General features: G+C 35.6%; 1 protein-coding gene across 2 annotated transcripts in view; it reads left to right on the top strand.

The window, feature by feature from the left end:
- Positions 1–6,010: 6,010 nt before the first annotated feature.
- LOC120347050 (uncharacterized) overlaps positions 6,011–20,180 on the top strand; it is a 31,253-nt gene continuing 17,083 nt past the window's right edge. Inside the window, exons 1-5 of one of the 2 annotated variants that reach the window (XM_039416864.2) lie at positions 6,011–7,056; positions 8,698–8,769; positions 10,053–10,215; positions 10,885–10,975; positions 13,266–13,417. In XM_039416864.2, coding sequence (XP_039272798.2) covers positions 8,757–8,769; positions 10,053–10,215; positions 10,885–10,975; positions 13,266–13,417 — 419 coding nt within the window. In that variant the 5' untranslated portion in view covers positions 6,011–7,056; positions 8,698–8,756. Of the gene's footprint in view, positions 7,057–7,099; positions 8,770–10,052; positions 10,216–10,884; positions 10,976–13,265; positions 13,418–20,180 lie in introns of those variants that run through there. The other variant, XM_039416863.2, reaches the window with a different exon arrangement.

The following is a 20,180-nucleotide window of genomic DNA, read 5'->3' on the forward strand; positions in this document are numbered from 1 at the left end:
TTTTGTCCCATTAACGGCCGACGAAACTCAAGCCTTGCCTCATTCGTCACCACCTTAAAACTGTTTCTGCGTAGATTACTGATGTCACCGCACTAAGCCCGATGTTTTTTTCCATGAAAAAGATGTCATATGTGAAACCTATCGCACACGTTTACCCCATTTTATCCAACTGTTTCTTTAAAGAGAAAAACGGTCGTTCAAACTCGTCGCTTGCCCCAAATCCCTCTTCAAACATGATGCACTGTTGACTTACCGTGCCTTTTTCCGTAATGGGAAGCGTACGCGCTTAAGTTTGTCGTTGAATTAAACCTCGTGGTGACCAGAAGAAACACGTGACGAAACCGCTCGGACAATAATAAGTAAATTGATGCGCTAGTTGATTGGGAATTTTATTTTGAATACATCTATGAAAACCATCCACAAATTAATGAAATAAATCGGTATTATTGCGTGGCGCGGGTTAGCCAAATTGAAATAAAATGGGTTCCTCATCTCACAAAAAAGAACTACGGGGTATCTTGTTGCGCAGGGGCCAACCGATTCAAAAGCGGGACAACTTCTTAAGATGTGGTGTCGAGTTAAAGAACAACGGACCTATGTCATTCTAATTAGCTATCGCCATTATTTCAAAAGAATTAAAAAGCGCCAGTTTTATAAATACTCTTTTCAACGCTGTCTCTCCACCATCAATATACTGGATATTTCCCACGCCCTTCAACGGAGTATAATAACTGACTCAATCGAGCCGATTTATTGATCGAAATGTAGCCTTTACAAATTCTGCTACTTAAAAGTGGAAATTTTCTATGAAATTACTTCGCTAACCACAAACAGACGACAGCCATTGTTTGCTGGAGTCGGAAAATTGTACAAACGTCGCGATTTCGATACAGTCAGTCATGTTAACAAATATCCCCTCGTTAACGTTTCCATAAGTATCGAATAACGGTGACACTAAATACAGATTTCCAGTTTGCATTTGACTTGGTTATCTATCAAACGTCTATCAGCTGACGCAATTGTTATGCCATAATGAAACAAGAGAGCTATGCTCAAATATATGGACACGTAGAGTCGCATAATTTTGATGACGTCATAGCGAAAAAAAAAGTAATAGCCTTCTGGAGAAAATTTTTATCTTTAACCACTGAAAATTTCAAAGCAATTGGTCCAGTATTCGAAGAGAAAAGCGACTTTTTAAAAACGTGTCAAAGAACAAGAACAATAACAACAACAACATAATATTGAAACGATCGTTATGTCCACTACGTGTCCAAAAAACACAGTCAGTCAAAAGTCATTGTACAGCCAAATGTCGACATTGGCCAAACAAAACTTACTATTGTCAACAAACTTAATAAGTCCTAATCCATGAACGGTGGAACGTGTTCTCGAACGACATATATATAAAGTAAGTACAGTTATGGAATTTTTACACTATTTTATTGCATGATTTCTCTGGGAAACACGTAATAACGAATACCGACAAATTGTACTTGTTTTCCGACAGCATTTAGACATTAATTCGAAAACCTTAACGCAAAATCGCCCCAAATTTAACATTGAAGACACGGCAAGTCAAGGTTGATAGCGGGCTTATGAATTTTACCAATGATGACTCGAACAGGTAATATTGAATCTCCATCAATGCCACGAAAATACATAATTATGCGCAAAAATCTTCAATAACCCGCTTTGTACTATTAATTCAAATCCATGCACATTGAGCCCAAGGCTTTTGAATTGCATTAATTGTGCGGAGAAAGGCTTAACCATTAAACAATGTGTCTCTAGACAGATTTGCATAGCTAATTATTCTTGTTAGCCAACTGCACGCGTCGCTTGGCCCAGTTCTTCTGAAGCGAATAATGTGATTTAAAACCGATTTGTAAATTATACGCGACTGATGGTGCTTTTATCCATATAGTCGATTTTCTTGGAATCGGATTTCATACTCCAGTAGAGAAATCCTGATCAGATGTTTTAGAAATTGTGGAGCCTTTACAAATTTACTTTGCTTGCGATGGGATATCCAAAATCGTTACGAAACTGAACAGTCGGGTGCAAAATTATTAGCGAGATTTTGTTCAGTTACGAGCGTGCGAAATTTCATAATTAAATGCAATTTGTTGTTATTTTAATATTTTTTGCCAATCCATGTTTATGTCAGCTTTTTTTTCGTCCCTAACGAAAGTCAAAAACAAACTATAACTGCATTTGAATATACGTGACAAATGTTGAACATTGTGTTAAAAACAATCAATACTGCTTGGCTATCATTTTTCTTTCGTGAATCAAAGTTACGATGAGAACGACGAAAACAAAGCAAACTAAAAATTGCATAAAAGCTTCTTGCATCTTCTTGTAACTAAAACTGACATGTTGACTCACTCTTACACCTTTACCAAACAACTGCTTCAGAAAACTGTTTTCAGTTTTCCAAAAGTCAGATCGAAATAGAAATCAGGCCTAACGATTTTTGTAACATCTTTTTATTATCATCAATTTTCCAGAATAAAGTAACCAGTATGGTTGAGAGTTTAAAAATTAAATTGCTTCTGTACAATAACTATACTTAGCAAAGTTATAAATGTTTCATTTTCGATATTTTAAAATTGGCACTATCCTCAATTGCCCCACAACTAATGTTGTTATCTGTTTTTTGAAGTTCTTTAGTTTATATCAGGACGAGTGGATTATAGGGCAACCCATTCTAACTTAATCTAACCTAAAATTGTAGTGGGGTAATAACAGTACGATAATTCAAAATTATTTTGATGCACCCTGCCTCAGGCGAGAATAGATAAATTGAAAGCTAATTGAACCAAGTATTTTTATTATTTATTCTTATAAACCTAATCTCTCCCGTTTTGTTTTGAATATTTACAGCTTCATTCAATTTCTGTAATGAACCTTGAATGTAAAATTCACATCAAATATTAGCTTTCAAATTTGGAGAATTACGAAAGGTACCTAATAAACTCTGCCAAGTTAAACTATATTTAAATTTCTGTTGTTCCTTGTTTGCGAATCTAAAATAGAGCATTCTGATAAAGATTCTACATGCAACTGACTAAAGGTTAATAAATAATAATGTTTATCATAGCACGCTGGGCGCTACCAGGCTGAGGCACCGAATAACCTGACTGCACGCTGCGCGTAGGTGTACTGTTTGCTGGAGAATACGTAACTATTATTTTAACAGCAACAAATTATTCTTACTACGAAGGCTTAGCGAAGAAGGCGGACGTTGATAACTACAGGTAGTTAACAATTTAGAAGGTGACTTTAGGCTTACTTTGAACAAACAAAAGATTACAATGATTGAGCATCGATAAATTCGAATAGACAAAATCCGCTATGACATCACCGGTACTTAGCAAAACGCCCCAGGCAAAAAGCGAACGCGCCTCTGCCCCCTTTGTTCGGCCGGTGGTTTAGCGGTTTAGATAGGCATTTGGTTACCCTTAATTATCACTGAGCATAATCTTGTACCCTTAAGGGACCCGACTATTATCGTATAGTTACAGAAATGGCCAGTCCACACCCTTCCAACATGTTGAAATTTAAATGCAACTGTACAATTAATATTGGCATATGTCATAAAACGCGCTTAGTTATAATTAGATACAGAATTAGCTGATATTATTAACCATATCTTTAGACTTGACAATTTATAGAAACTATAAGTTTTTGTTGATGATAACGAACTCCGACCAACAAATCAATTTTGTAAATTTAATCTACAGGACTAAATAACTAATGTCAAAAAGTCAAAGGACACTAAAGTTGCAGCATATTGAGCCCAAAATAAAACAGCACAGATTTAGTGATACTTCATCGCGTACACATTGGAAGATGATTTTAAACATCATACTGAATGAGGTAGGTTTGATATTCATAGATCAACTATTAGGTCTGTTGTCTTTCACTCGGCAGTTGGCACATTGTGTTTCAAGGGTTAGGAATACGTTCTCATCGTACCTCTGATTTCTCTGCACAGGTTCAAAAATCCTAAATTATTCTTTTTCGATGCTTGTAGGCAAAAGAAGCAGGCGCTAGGTGTCGCCATTAATTCAGCCTAGTACCCAATTACAGTGGTGCTGCTACATCGATCCCCTCAGACTACATTACACTTTTTATTTGTTTAATAAGTTTAATTTCACAGAGCAACAAGTTACAAAACTATATTTTTAGATTTAAGACAACATCATAGATGATATGGGATAGGAGATCTATCATCACATGATTGAGGATTTCCGAGAGCGCGTAAATTGTAAGATTTAGTACCTAAATAGGTTCGATATTTTTGTACTATCCCGTTGGTGCGACTACGATTTGTTTTTCAAACCTTGTTTTCAGATCAGAGTTATTTAGTCACGCCATTTTCATGCTGGTTCTGAGGTCTTTAAATCGTTTCAAGTTTTTTTAGAAGAAATAGTAAAATGCGTAACGTGCAAGTAACGCATTGAATTAATTTGTGGGCCTACTTGAAAGTCTCGGTTTAGTACTATTTTGTATAGTCAAATAGTTGCATGTTGATAGACGTATAACATGTAGAATGGAAAAAAATTCTACCAAATGTAACATACTGGGCTGAGTTCGTATTGACTCGTTTTCAACATAGCAATTTAGTAGGAAGTTTTGGTAAAATATCGGGTTTTAGACGTCGATCAATTATGTGACACGTCTCATATTCATTCCCGATGACACTTTTATTGGCAGTAGGCTACTTATATTATCAGTTGTATTAGTATGCACGACCTTTTCGTCCAATTTCTGTTTATATTTACACTATTGATTTTCATTCATATATATATACTGTTCCTTCAAAACGTAGCCGAGATTATTATATACATAGCTGTCAGTTTGAGCTTGTAATGACAGGACTTGTTGTATTCGCGGCTTTATTTTGCTATGTTCGAATATAAAAATGAGTTTTTCAGTGCCTCCAACTTAAAACAACAAACGGATTTGTTTGTTGTATTTGGTGGTTTGAAATTAAGGCCTGTCAGCAATAGTCTGAATTGTAATTATGTCACGAATTATGCTACCTCGAGGTGAATCTCGGACATATCATATTAAACTCCAGTCAAAATACCTATATAGCTAAATTTGCAGACTGCCAGATTTATATTATATTAACAAGTGCACAACTTCATGCAGATTATCAACAGCCGAATGCGCAAAACATTATTACGATGTTCAGAAGCAGTTCAAAATCGTTACGACTTGTGACCACCAAGAAAGAACCCGCCTACAGACGCTTCACGGACCGGAATCAGCATGTGCAGCAGATTCGATTTTTGAATATGAATGATTTAAAATATATCATTTCAATGGGATAAATAATTCTATTAGAATGACGTTGCAAATTTAGTGAATTTTCTGTTTTACGGCACGGTTGAGATTACGGCAGTCCGATGTGATCTGACGATGGGTTTCCCTTTACTTAGGTGTCAATGGCGACAGGACACGTCTATCATCTTACCCGGACGCCAATTTTGGATCGATATTTGTGTTGAAGTAAACATAATCATCCATATATAAGTAGTTGTCTTAGTTTTGAATTGGAGGCAATTGGCAACATTCTGTCACTGAAAGCGCATTGTAACAAAATTTTACTATTGTTTTTTGTAAAAATGCTGAAGGTGGAATATTGCCGAGAAGTCGACTCAGCGATTGTCATACAAACTTGGTCATGTTGTAGGGCTCAGAAAGGTTTTTGAGATATTCTTTGTTGTTGATGTTTTGCGTAATATCATAAGAACGTCAGCATTGAGGCGTTTTATTAATAGATCTCATATTCGCCACTTAATTTATCAAGTGACATTGATTATTATTCACGTGGTCAATAGATTGTGGAAATTCTACCAAATCTACTATCTCTCGTTTACTTCTTTTTGAAGTAAAACAGAACAGATATGACTATTTAAAGAGATTTATTTGTAGCATTTTATTGTACCAAGAATTCGTTGGTTGTGTGAATGACCCAACAATACGTACCCAAATTTTCATAAAAGAAACGTGAACTTTCTGCATACGCAAAAAAGGAAGGATACGTTAGTTTTGAACCTTAGATAGGTTTAGAGTTAGACATTCGTACATATTATGACGCCGCGTAATCGCATATTTTCGAACGATATCTAACCTTTCCGACCTGCGTCATGTTTTAGTATGACACATCCAATGATTAAGGAGAGGAAGCTTGCATCTAGTGACCGAGTCAATCATGAAGCAGTAGAGTGAGAGAGACCGACCGTCACTCAGTGGTGCAAGTTTGAGTTTAATAGCCTACATATTGTTTATTACGTATAGTAAGTACTTCATTTCGTATTAAAGCTCATTTGCCGTTTGTGCTTTTCGAATCACGGCATTAACTCCAAGGCCCGGTGGCAATAGCACAAAAGTTATGACAAAGGTCGGTAGACAAATCTTGGTCAACTACCGATAAGAACGGGTCAGGGGTAAACTGAACTATATAATTACGACGTGAGCTAAACATACGCGGTGTTTGGACGAATGAGCTACAGGCCTGTGGTAGATTATTGTTCATTGTCCCGACTTGATTTAGTTCCTTTCCCAAGATTTTGTATAAATGCCACCCTGTTTTAAAAAAATATATAATTTTCGACTTGCCCTGATGAATGAATGCTGCCACAGACCTTATAAGACGAAGCAACGACAAGTTAGGTATGAGAGATTTTCAATAGGCTGAGGGCCGTGTCAGACAGAGATTGAAATTGGAAACCGATGACGTCATATGTGTGACTGACAATTCGTGTTCGCTGTTGTTTTCATTGAAATTTATATTCTGTGTTTATTGCGATGATATCTAATGTAGTACAGAGCAGTAGCTTTAACGTGAGCTTAATAAAAATGTAAACAAAAATGAAGATACTTTGTGGGAAGATTCTGGTACGACAAAACAAGTGCAGATGTCGAAGTTTTTGGCGATATGTATTTCGCTAAAATATTCTGATAAAGGCAGATATTAGAATGGGGTATTTCGAGAAGTTTTATTATATACCTCTAAAACAGAGTTTCGACGAGAAGGTAATGTTTTTATTATTCCTTTCACGTTAATATTTCTTTACTTTTCTCTTTTACACATCAGAATTTGATTTGATCGATAAAGTTTCGCAATATGACTATAAGAATTGTTGTTTTTATAATATTTAAAAAGAATGTGTGAAGGTGTAAATGGGTAGCCACTAAATTGGATCTCTTCGTTTTTAATTCCGTCGAATACTTGGATTCCCAAGTGGAATGAATCGAGTGCATGCTCACTTATAGCCTCTTGTTAATCTTCGGTATCACGATCGCCCAACTTGAATGCACGGATTCCAGCGCAGTAGGAACAATGCAAAGGCGTTAGGAGCATCTGTTACATTTATTCAGTCTAACTCAGCATTTTCGATATCCGATTGAGTCTTGCTTTTGATATGTTTTATTTCGATTAGTTTTGCTTTCGAAATTTATCTTGATTTATCTCACGAATTCCTTACACGTATAACCAAGCATTTCTTAGCTTAATTTGCATAAACTGCCGTCAGTTTAAACTGTGGATTAAATTGAGTATTACAAGTTAAATTGGCTAATGTGTTGGCTTGATAAAAGATATCCTATGCGTGTAAATTTCCAGTATTATTGAACGCGAATTAGTAAATAGGGCACCGTTAACATAACTTGCCTTCCACTATCTATCAAATGTATTATTTATGATAAATTATTCAGCATAATTCGGTAGCAAGAATATATAAATTCGTAAATATATAATATTTTACGAGACAATTATTGATTTTTCATGTTAAAGAAATAAGCACATTCAGTAAAATTTCAACTCTATAGCACTGTAACTTCCATAAATAAAGGTTAGTTATAGATTCCAATTGCTGAAAGATTCAGTATCATATACGAGGCTATTAACCAGTCATTTTCTCTGTTAGGCCTCGAGGGGAACATCAGATTCGCGTTGATCAGACCTTAAGCTATTCAAATCGGTAAACACGCCGTATTCGACTTGCTGATGTATATTAGATACCATTGACTAATAGATTAACCTATGGGGTGACGCCGTTGATGATTTCTCTTATCATTAGACATTTACGAATTCCAATCAGATTCAAATTTGTTATTTTTCTAACTCGTAAGATATAAAATAATCTTACTGAATTGATTTCATTTATAGAACATTAACCCAGATTTTGCCCTTCTTTGCCTACCCTGCTGGCATGTTGCATTAGACTAAGTTATAGACTTATATATATATTCAGGTTCTACTTTGCACCTTTAATTTGTGACATCTGTCTGCTTATTTAACTTTTCCCGCCTCACATCTCCTTGCATCTTCATTTTTAAAGGTTACTATAGGTGTTGGGTATAATATTAGATTGTCTCTGCATGCAATGAGTTATTGTGGAAATATGACGTCACTAAAACCTCGCAGAAAAATTGAAAACGAATTTTTATTCGAACGACTTCGGAAAATATTTTGTCGTGTTTTCGGGGGACTAGTTTTGGAAATCACCGAAAACTATAAAAGGGTTGGAAGAATTTTGACAAGTGTATGGATCCTATGTTCTTCATATATCTGTTCTTTACAATATACAATACAAGGTTTATTGGGCACTGTGGAGAAAGACTTGAAATGTTGTTGCTCGAATATAATTTATGAACCATCTATTTTTCATAAAGTTTGGCAACATTTATCTGCATCAACGGCCGAGGAAAAATTACTTACAACTCAGCACTGCATGTGTAATAAAGGTCAGTTGCTTTATCAAGAACAACGTGTTCAATAATAATGATCACCTGTTTACCACCACTTAATTTACCAGTTTTCTAACAGACCTATGTGCGCTTAAATACATCTATAACTGTGTCAATCACTTGACAATGTTATTAGTACCGCATTTTTTTTGTTAATTATTGTGGATACTTTTGGCAAAATCTTGTCTGCTAAATTTTGTTTTGCTAGTGATACCGGTGTCACCGCGGCAAGTATAATGCAACGTCATTTCCGAAGTATTGAATTCTAATAGACAAGTTGTGAGTGATATTTTAGGACATTATTGATATGCAAATTTATATTATTAAAGCTTACGTATATTTCAAATCCTCAACAGTAGGCCTAAGCGAAAATGAATATATGCAGTATTTGCCCACACTACCACAAACCCACACACTGCAAACTTTACTCCACTTAAATGAAAATTTGTTCCAGAATAATATGACCTAATCAAGTATGCTTGTTAGTATATTTCCCTAGCAACACGCGGCCAATATTAGGCATGATTTGACAGATAGAGCTCGCAATATTAAATTCATACAAAATCCAACGAATTTGAAAGCCGTGTAAACTCTGACTTTTAATAATGGCAACAAAAAAAACATTACTCACAACTTGTCATAAACCTTATTATTATCACTCATAACAATAACTCGTTTAGGAAGACCGCACATTGAAAATTTATCCATGACTGAGGATCGGCCAAGGGTATCGAATTGGTTGAAATTTTAAGTGGTTGGAGACTTAGCTTTACTAATGTGAATGTGACGTGACAATTTATTCAAAACACATTCAGTTCACCATGCCTTTTAATAGAAAGAGGGATTTTTAAATAGTTGAAAGTTACTATAGTTAAACTTCAAATGATTAACAAATTATCATCATCAAGTTGAAATTCTCGACACAGACAAAAGTAATTGGATGTGTGGCTTACAATTACGCTTTAACACATCATTTCTTGCTCTAAGTTAAACTCAAGCACGAAAAGCGGCACTGAACCCCCCTACATTCACAACCAATAGTTTACTACGACGATTATTCTGCTCAACTATGATTCCCCCCCCCCCCCCCCAAAAACGATCTTTTAGTAAACTTTCGATTCTTGACACAAAATGTTCCGCGTTAAAATCGTTTTACATCGTATATAGATTGATATGGATTGATAGTAGGCGGATATTTTGAAAATAAGGTTAAGGTCAGTAAACTCTCGCGATTTACTAACTGTCATTTCCATTGAAATATTGTACATTGTATTTTCAAGGATTGACGAGCTTCCAACTAATACAAACTACTCGCGATGCAAAGTTGGTGACGTCATGGTTACGAACAAAAGGTATGCAAGTATCATTTAGTGATGTGGCGGTGTGGAATGATGGCACATTGATGTGGGAAGTCCTCAAGCGGGTTTCCCGTCGAAAAGACGAGTGAGTATGAGTAAACGTTTACGATATAGAATAGTATTCAAAAATAAAATTGACTGGTACTTTACATTGACGCTATAAAAATTTTCGGAAGCTCAAACGGTATACAGACTGTGAAATTTGTGAAAATTTTTTTTTATTTAGTTGTTCGTAATATTGCTTTCTGCCGGCGCTTCCAGTGTTTCAAAATAGACGAATTTCAGAATAATACACTAATAGCAGCACAACGCATCCTAGCCCCGTTATCATAAATCATAATCTATTTTATATAGTTTGTTTAGAATGAAGAATTTTGAGTCAACTTTGCGTGTAATAATATCCTATTTTAATAAACTGAGAGTGTTATTAAAGTTGGGATTAACTACACAATGACTGAGCTTCTCCCACGCTAAACCACTGTCTGTCCAGTTGTAAAGTAGCGTCGAATCACGATAAACACGTTCCGGAATATTAACATGTGCCAATAAAGTAAAACGCTTATAGGTATTGAAAAGATATTTAAGTATTCAGTGATATTCACAGCCATGTGAAAACAATAAATTGGTGGGTATCGTGACAATAATTATGACGTTGGAAAAGTAATAATAATATTGACAATAAAGTATGAGTCCACTTTTTATTTTCAGTAAATGATTTATTTCCATAAGTCCTAAATTTACTTTTTCCACACAGAGATTTTAAAGAACTTCAAGCAGAAAAACGAATCGAAAACTGGTCACTTCTGGGTGCTGTTATCAAACGCCAGTTTCCTGGATTGATTGAGGTAAAGTTTGATCCTGTCCTGAGCATACAAACTTTAACTTTAGATTTTGTTCAATCGTTTTTATTCATACAGGCCATAAAATAATTATATTGAACATAAAGTTTTTAAATCTCTATTTTTATAACTTTCGTACTCATATAAAGAATTCAGGCATTCATATAAGGTCCGAAAATAATGATACAATATCGTGAAATATTGCGTCACGACCCACGAGGTAATCTATTTCCAAGCCTAAGTTAGAATTTCATTAATGAACAATTGAAATCAGGATATTTTTGTTAGAACCATCTTTTATGCATTGATATCTGTAACAAAGCAGTCTCTGCTTGACAAATCAATCTTCATGTCATTTATTTTAGCCGTCAGTGGTTGTTTACAATTCATTTTGAACTCTGTCCAGTTTGGTTAATAGCCCGAAATCTTGCTTTAAAGAAACTTGTAGAAAAATCACTGTTTCTCAGAACAATTCTCAGCATATTTAACTAAGGTTTGTCAGTCTTCTCGTTTCTATGAAGTTTATTTCTGGATCAATTTCTTGAAACGTATTTCCGTGTTTCCGTCAGCATCAAAATAAATATTGTTTGTATATAATATTTAGAAAAGTCACTTTAAATAGCCCATCAACGCGGATTAGGTGTTAGCCAGACATAACTCAGACACAAGATTTGACCATGTCGCGTAGAGTCACTCTCAATTTAGACAGTCATTATATTGAGTAAAGCCATACTTTAATTGTATAACACAAATGATTTACGCCGACTTGTTGGGTGCACAAAATAGTCTTCCTATCCATAAGTATAAATACAGTTCTTGAACAATTTGTAGACACGAGTCAACCTCGTTACGCTAAAGAAAAGAAGATTGAAATTTTTAGGATTTGCTAATTTCTCTTTTGTCTTGTTAGTTTGTTATGCAGATTGTGCTTTCGGTCACGTTCTCGTTGCTGACATGACGACAAACTTTTTTTATATACCGATAAATTGAATAGAACTTGGACCACGTGATTTACCGAAAGAATCCATCTTTATATCCAAATCGAGCAAAGCGATAGCACTAAATTACTTTTATGTGGTCATCTTGGTCAGTTGAATCAAAATTATATAAACTCAAGTAAAATAAACCTATTTATCATTAAGATGGATAATATCCATAGAAGTTGATATAGATGTCATTAATTTCTCTTCTGACGCCTATTTGGCATCGAATTTTTAATATCCATCAATCAGGATTATTTTTCCACTATGACTAATAAGATTTACTATTTTTGAGGTGATTTGAAGTAAAATTGAAGATAGGATTACTGTCGATTTCAAGAATTTGATTCGCTGAATTCCTAAATTTTCAGAATAGCAATATTCATATATTAATAATAACGCCTCTTATACCGAGAGATGAATTATATGACTAAAATTTCACGATCTCTATTTCTATGAGTTTTGATTCCAAGCGATGAAATAATTTAATTCCCCCCATTTTATTAGTCTTTCCGTGACCTCAATTTGAAAAATCTCCAATGGGGCGAAAATAAAAGGGCACAGGTGGTCTATTTGTAATGTTGAATACACGTCGAGCCAATAAATTTTATTTTAACGGTTACTTTTGCTATTCACTGATATATTTATATTCGTTGCATATTGCAAATATCTTCGAAATTTATTCGTTATTTTTTTTGCCATATTAAATACCAGAAAAGTTTTACGGTGAATTCTTCACCGACGGTGCGGATGAAACAATTATATACTTTTTTGTAACCTAATTTAATTTTTTATGGATATTGAACACATGTTAGAATGTTGTACAATTTTCAACCTAATGTAAAATTAATAATAAGGTATCAAATACAATTAAATAGAACTAATGTATCCTCACGTCGATTTGTTTCGAGCAGCGCAAAAATGAATCGATATCATATACCTGACCTTCAAAAAATACGTTTAATTTTGCAAAATTGACGATTATTTTATATAAATGTTTGTTTTATGAAAACAAATAGGCTATTGAAATGGCACTGATAAAATTATAAATTTACCAACTGTTACATCTTTGTTGCCATAGATGCCTATGCTTAAGTAAAGAGCGCTTTAATGGACGGTCTGAGCTTGAAGAGAGTTTAATGTCTGTGCCACATTCGGGTGTAGTCACCTTCCGAGTCGTATGGTTGAAAATTTGTGGAAATTAAAAAGCGTATTGAACCGCATATTGCAAAAAGCGACGTGTTAGACATATGGCATGCGGCGAATAATTTATTTGTTTCTTGAAGACGTTTACCGGAATTTATTAATTTTTTTAGAATGAATTAATTTTTCGATGCTTGATCGCTTCCGATCCAGTCCGTATTCATCACCTTGTCTACATACTGACCCGTATCATGCACGCGCGGAGAAGAATGTGGAAAGTGATGACATTGAAATGGCTGCTGTGGATATCTGACGCGCTTAAAAGGTTTTTACATTACCATTTGTTTAAATCTTTTTGGCACATTGCTCTTCACAACCTTTATTAGTCATCGACAATTGGTCAAGCTGCGCAAAAGTCATCTTGGCAATTCAGCCTCGATTTTCCAGTTTAAATTTAAAATCAATTATATTTGTAAGCACCTCAGTCACAATTCACAAATATAGAATAAAGTTGCATTTCACTTATAAATGACCTTCTTCCCGCACTGTAACCGAGTAAGGTTAAATATAGACATAACACTCGACGGTGAGAACCAGGAAATAACAGGAATTTTATTAATACTCCGGCTTGATTTGGAGTGCAATATCCCTGTTCGGAAAATACGTTGATTTATGATTCTACTTCATATATATATTTATATATATATATGAAAGAGAAGCGCGGGAGTTGCACATTGACTCAAATTTTGAAAATGGAAGGATGGGTTATTAAAAGTTCACAAGAACAAATAATGCTAAATAATACCCAACACATCGAAAAAGCACGATACAGGTTAGGGTAGATCTGTAGATTGAACCCGCTTGTGAGAGCTTATGATTCAACGCGCATTGACTGACTATATATATATATATACTGAAATCCGATTACTTTTCTTAGCTACAGTTTCATGTAAGCGCATGAACGATCTCTATCTATTTATTAATATTACGGCCACAAAATCATAATGTATATTTCATACATTGTGGTGATTAAAATCGTGTTAGACATTTATTTTTGTGTGAGCAACCCTTGACAGCCCTCCAACAGACTAAAATGGGGGGACAAAAAAAAGCGGAAATCAGGGGCGGACACTTTCCATAATTTTGGGGGGGCGAACTTGGATCGCCTACCGAAAAACACCGCGCCGTGTATCGTCACGTAACAATAACCTGTCGGTGTCATTCTCTAAGTATTAGCATGTCATTTTGCTACTCATATTTCGATTACCTAGGCTGCTTTGCTCGGACACGGAACTTGCGTGTCACTGACCAATTTCTTGAATTCCGCGAGAATTAGCCCACGGCTCTTGCTAACAAACAGAAAATAACAAATTTGAGGTCGGAACTTCCCATTGCCGTCTGCAACAAGCACCGCGATTACGCGCTTGTTAAAAGAGCCGCCTATTCAAGCGTATAATGATTTTTCTGTCGATCCATGACAGCCACGAGATTCTAAAATGTCCTTATAAATTGATTTAATTGTGTGCAGCGTAACTCGCGGTTGCGACTTCTTACGTCAAAATAAAAATATTACTAAACTAAAGTACCACGGCGATATGGGGAAATAAAAATATGAGATAAGCTGTCTGATGTATTTAATTTTAATACGAATTTTTGCAATCTTCCGAACTCGTTATCGCCGTTACAAAAATCTCGATATCTGATATAAAATCCCATATAGTACAATTTTAATTCATACAATGAAAATAATTATAAAGTATACTAGTAAATCAAAAATACAAATTCACCGCCTCGAAATCCACGCGGAACAGTCGCCGCGATTACGCCACATGTTAAAAGAGCCGACTTTATCAACGAAAAATGATTTTTCACTTGTGCAAAGTAATCAATCAAAGACCGATACGGGCATATTCAAAATGTCTTGATTTATTAATTTAATTGTCTTTAATTTAAACTGCAGTTGAGTCGACAAAACAAGAGCCACTCTAAAACACGACGGCAAACCGCGGACATAAAAATGTGTGGTAAACTGCCCGTTTATATATTGTTTTGATCCGTATTTTTGCTATTTTGCGAATTCGATAAATTTGAGATGTACTTGTCACACTGGCTCCGCACAATCGCAATGTTGTCACTCCGATTATTTTTAAAGATAAAACCTTTCGAAAAATTCATAAATTTTCTGTCAATTCTCACGTAGTAAAAGTTATTTCGGTACAATAAAAATGCATAAATAAATACAAAAAGTGATCGAATATACTTTAATTATCTTATATATCATCACAAACCGGGGAAAAGTCGCGTTGTCAGATTTGTTTAATGTTAAAACAAAAATTTTCGACGTCAATTCAAAAGTAATGGATAAAAAGGCAAATCCCGCTCACAATTGACCGTGTTTCGATTTTAGTGACGAAATGTTTTTAAAGGTCAAGCAAACACAAATTTGTGAAATTTCGCGATTTTCGATGCCTGGAAAAGCGTTTTTAGACAGTCGCAGGCCTCAACAAAACCTATATTGTTTACAGTTTTAATTTTAGTATTTTATATTGCCGCTTTTCAACTTTTCGTCATAGTAAATGCTTTGATCTTTGCCCGCAAATTATGCTGGGCCTTGCACGAAATCCATAACGTGAAAAGATACGTCCAGCGGTGAAAATTGTTTATAACAACTTTAGATCCAGTTAATTTTTTAGCGATAATAATTAATTGTTGTAATGAAACACAGTTTGCCTCTTTCACTTCTCTCGCAAGTGCCAACAATAACACTATTGAAAGATTTTGACAATGAGAAAATCATATTAAATTGTACAAAAATGAATTAGTTGTGCAAAACCGTGGCGCGTGATCAGCGGTGCGTTTGAAGACGGAGTATTACCCGTGCGGGCGCGCATGTTTCATGAAAATGTGAGGTGCTCCGAAGGCGCTCTGGTCCACATTATTGTAAGAAAACAGTTATAATATCGGTGACTATTAACCGTTTAATTGCGCTGGACTATCGCACTTTTCGGAAATGATAATTTTGTAAGTCGGGAACAACATGTATTAAAATTTTTTTTGCAAAATTATTGGGGGGGGCGACCGCCCCCCCTCGCCCCCCCGGGTGTCCGCCCCTGGCGGGAATATATATATATATATTTTCATTGTTATGTGTTATAAGCACTTCGAAATGAATGCATTTCTCCTTGACCGGTCCTTTGTTTAATGTATGATAAGAAAACAAATATAAAAGGCTTTTTCGTTGTCTATAAACAAGAAAAGAGTAAATTGGTTAGCACGGATTTATCATACAGTGGCAACAGAATTGAAGGAATCTGACTATACAGCAAGATATATACTCTCACGGGTAAAACGTCGCTGGCAAATTGCGAATGATTTCATATCATAATTAATTGGGTAGGAATCATAAATAATTTAATGAGCTTTATTTGATTCATTTTCACATTCTATGAGAAGATTCGTGCCAAATTCGGATATATATGTATATAATACATTTTAACCCCAAAGGATTCGGATTGCCGAAATATATATATTACTTTTGCACGGTTTCTTTGTTGCACAAAGTTCTGCATAACATTTGTCTAATTCAGATGAATATTAGTATGTTCGGTTCTTGGGCTTGGGTCAAAGATATAATATTGTGCAACATATATAATTCTTCTCAAAGACTTTCCCCTACCACCCATAACTGAAAAGACAATATTTTTTGAACTTCTATCGATGTTGTGCGGCGGAAAATATCTTTATATGAAGTTAAAGGGAAGTAGTAATTGTCTATGTACATTCAAATAATCTTTACCGTACCTATCGACAATGCGACCTCACAGTGCCGTACGTGAGCCAACTCACAACTTCAGCCGGAGTAATGCGGTAACGATCGCAAATACAGAGCAATTGACCTCAATAAGTAGACCAAGATGGTTTATTTTTGTTACACACCGGTCTGATACTTTTTGATTTCATTCATTATTAATTGAATTGAAAATTGACAGAGCCGAGTTCAAGTCGCCCTAACAATTTTGATTGGTTTCTAGTCTCCGATGATGACCGAGTGCATTAATATCATGGCATTCTTGAACCATGGCAGAGTAAAACTAACTTCAGTTATAATTATATATGAATTACGTTGGTCAATATAAATCATTAGTTATTCAAAATATAACACTTTAAAGAGATGAAGTATGACCACCTCCGATATTTTGTGACGAACCTACATCATCGTGCAATAGAAATATTCCGATATATATATTTTATAGCAATCTAAATGTTCAAGAATAGACATTTTCATTTGATAAGTGACTGAAATTAATGAAGTTTCCTATATTAGATAATGCTGTAGATGCCATTCTTGGTTTCAAGATTTAGTATCCGATTTCATAACGTCAATGTCGCTTCAACCACCACATCACCAGCGATTCAAAAATATGACGAGGAAACGCATTCGGAAAACTAATGGTCATTCAAATCCCATGAGTCTACGCCTCTATTTGTTTATGCGAATTGATTTGACTTACTGTACTGAAATCTATGAATTAAATGTGGTTAGCGGAATTGAGTCACATATGTCAGTCTATCGTCGCCCACGATTTCGTCAATAGCTTGCATGTGTTGAAGGAGATAGATCTTAGCCATTTGCAACCAAATGGCATGAATGTGAAAAGTGCTTAATAAAACATGGGCTGAGTTCATCAAAACATGTTGAAATGGCTGGACAAATTGTACGCAGACCATAGCTAATCCGAAAGCAATGTACACTCGGGCTGCTTCTCTCCTGCATACCGCCATGGTCGCAACTTTTGAAAAAAAAATTGGGCAAGAAAACCCTTACGGCGACAAATTACAAGCCTCAACCAGTTGGATGAAAGTAACAAAAAATTGTAGTGAACAAAAACAATCATACTAATCAATGTGCTGCTTTCGATCAAACATGTGACTGTAGAATTCTATACATTTGAGAATCAAGCCAAGGAAATTCGGAAAAAGACACCGCAGAACCTATGTGGAGTACATACACACTAAAGTACATTTTTATAAACAGTTGACAACATACAAAGCATTAACCTGTATTGTATGAATAAAATGATTGAATCCAAATAGTGGTTCAGATTAACAGGACAGTTTTGTTATCATATCAGAGGGCTATCATTAGTTCAGATGAAACACTCAATGGCTGGATACATATTTATTTCGATTTGATGCCTTGTTTTAATTCTGTTATGACTGGTTTCCCTTATCTGACTCCTCTTTCATTTTCTGCATTAAAACTTGAAAATATTCTGAAATGTATAGGAGTGGATCTTCTGGCTTATGGTAAAATATCTTCCAAGTAACTTCTTCAAATGCTTCGATAAGCTGGCATTTTTCCAAATATAATACAGCTCTTTCCACCGGGTCGTCGTAAGATTTGAAATTTGCAGAACGACATTGTAGCGACGGCATTCCTTCTCCTGAAGCCATGCTGAAGTTCAACGTCTAGTTTCAAATTATGTAATTGGCAATTGCTAATTTCTGCTGTGATTTCTACACATTCATTATATTTAAAATTTGGCCACCACGACCCTACCCTAAGAATTCGTATCTGTAATCATGGAAAAAAAAACTCTGTCGTAAATATTTAAAATAAAGTGTTTCAAGGTATTTCGGAAAACGTTATAAATGTAATCAAGGATCGATATACTCATCTGAAATGTCAACGGACAGATCGTTATTATTTCAAATTTGTATACCAACAGACTAATGCCTACTCTTGAAGTCACCCAAATATTTCTAAATTTGTTATATCCAGAAGATGCTTCCAATCATCCTGTAAGTATTTGACAACTCAGTGATACCCGTATCTTCGCTCCAAGGTGAACGCTGTACATTGAAGTTTTCCCGGTGATGCAGAATTAACGGAGATGCAGCAAAATTACGGATACGGTACTCCGAATTCATGCCGGTGTCAACCTAAGCATATTGTTCAAACTCTGCATAGGACCACGAATTAATTTGCGTTATTAATTAACGGGGCCTGACTCGTCAGACAACTCTATTTGAATAATGCTCCAAGAAATTTGTTCTGGAGATAACGTAGCTCACAAGACCACCAAGAGCAAGCCGTGCGTCCCGGCAGACCGACAAGCCTACTCGGTCTTTGACAAGGATGTCAGATTTTTGAAATTTGCAGTTGCCAGATTATTGATTGCTGTAGTCCAGGGGTCGGCAACCTTTTGTCGATCGCGGGTCAAAATTAAGGGTTGCAAGTCATTGGCGGGCCGCACATGTTTTTAAAAAGTTGAAACCAGAAAGATATATCTCTCGAATAAAATATAGACTTATTTCCTCATTGCAATGCATCTCAAAAAATCTCATTCGCATATTTTTGGCACCATTTAACCCTTTGCACTTAGCATCAACTTTTCTGCGTTTTGTTGACAGTTGTCTAATCAGTGGCGGCGCGTCAATAGGGCCAACCGGGGCAATGCCCCGGTTGTTTTTTCGGTATAATAAAAAATATTCGAAAAATACCTCAATATCGGTTGCACAGACTGTCTACACTAGCCATATTCTCCCGACATGGTTCATTTTTCGCTCGCAAAGCCTTCGCCGAACGTCGACGGGGCGACGCCGATTTTGCCCCGGTTGCTCATTGTATATCGTATTCTCTCTTTTATCTTCCACTCGCCGCGTTTGTCTCGTTTGTTTTCTGTTTCTTTTACTAAATCATCGGGGCTAGCCCCGAAAGTATGACGACACAATGCCGACGTTTCTTACAACAACGTGTTGACATATTCACGCATTCCTTCTCGTTCATTGGTTGCTTGAAGAGTTGATAGTTTCCTCGCCTTCGTTTTTGTCGCTTGTTTCGCTATTTGAATCAGTTAGAGACCTTTAGTCCATTTGCTTTCGATTTTCCACATTCCTTTTGAGCTCCTCACTTCTTTCCGGCTTCGCATTTCTTAGCCTTAGACCTCATAATAAATAAGGTTGATGCACTACTTCGCACTCCGTTTTCGCAGCTGCCGCTGGAACAAAAATTAGAGGTGCAACGTCTTGGGCCTCATCAACCAAAAAATTGTTTACTGGAACAATCCCATGACGGAGGAAAGCGT

The sequence above is a fragment of the Styela clava genome, chromosome 11, assembly GCF_964204865.1.
Source record: "Styela clava chromosome 11, kaStyClav1.hap1.2, whole genome shotgun sequence".
In the NCBI taxonomy this organism is placed as follows: Eukaryota; Metazoa; Chordata; class Ascidiacea; order Stolidobranchia; family Styelidae; genus Styela; species Styela clava.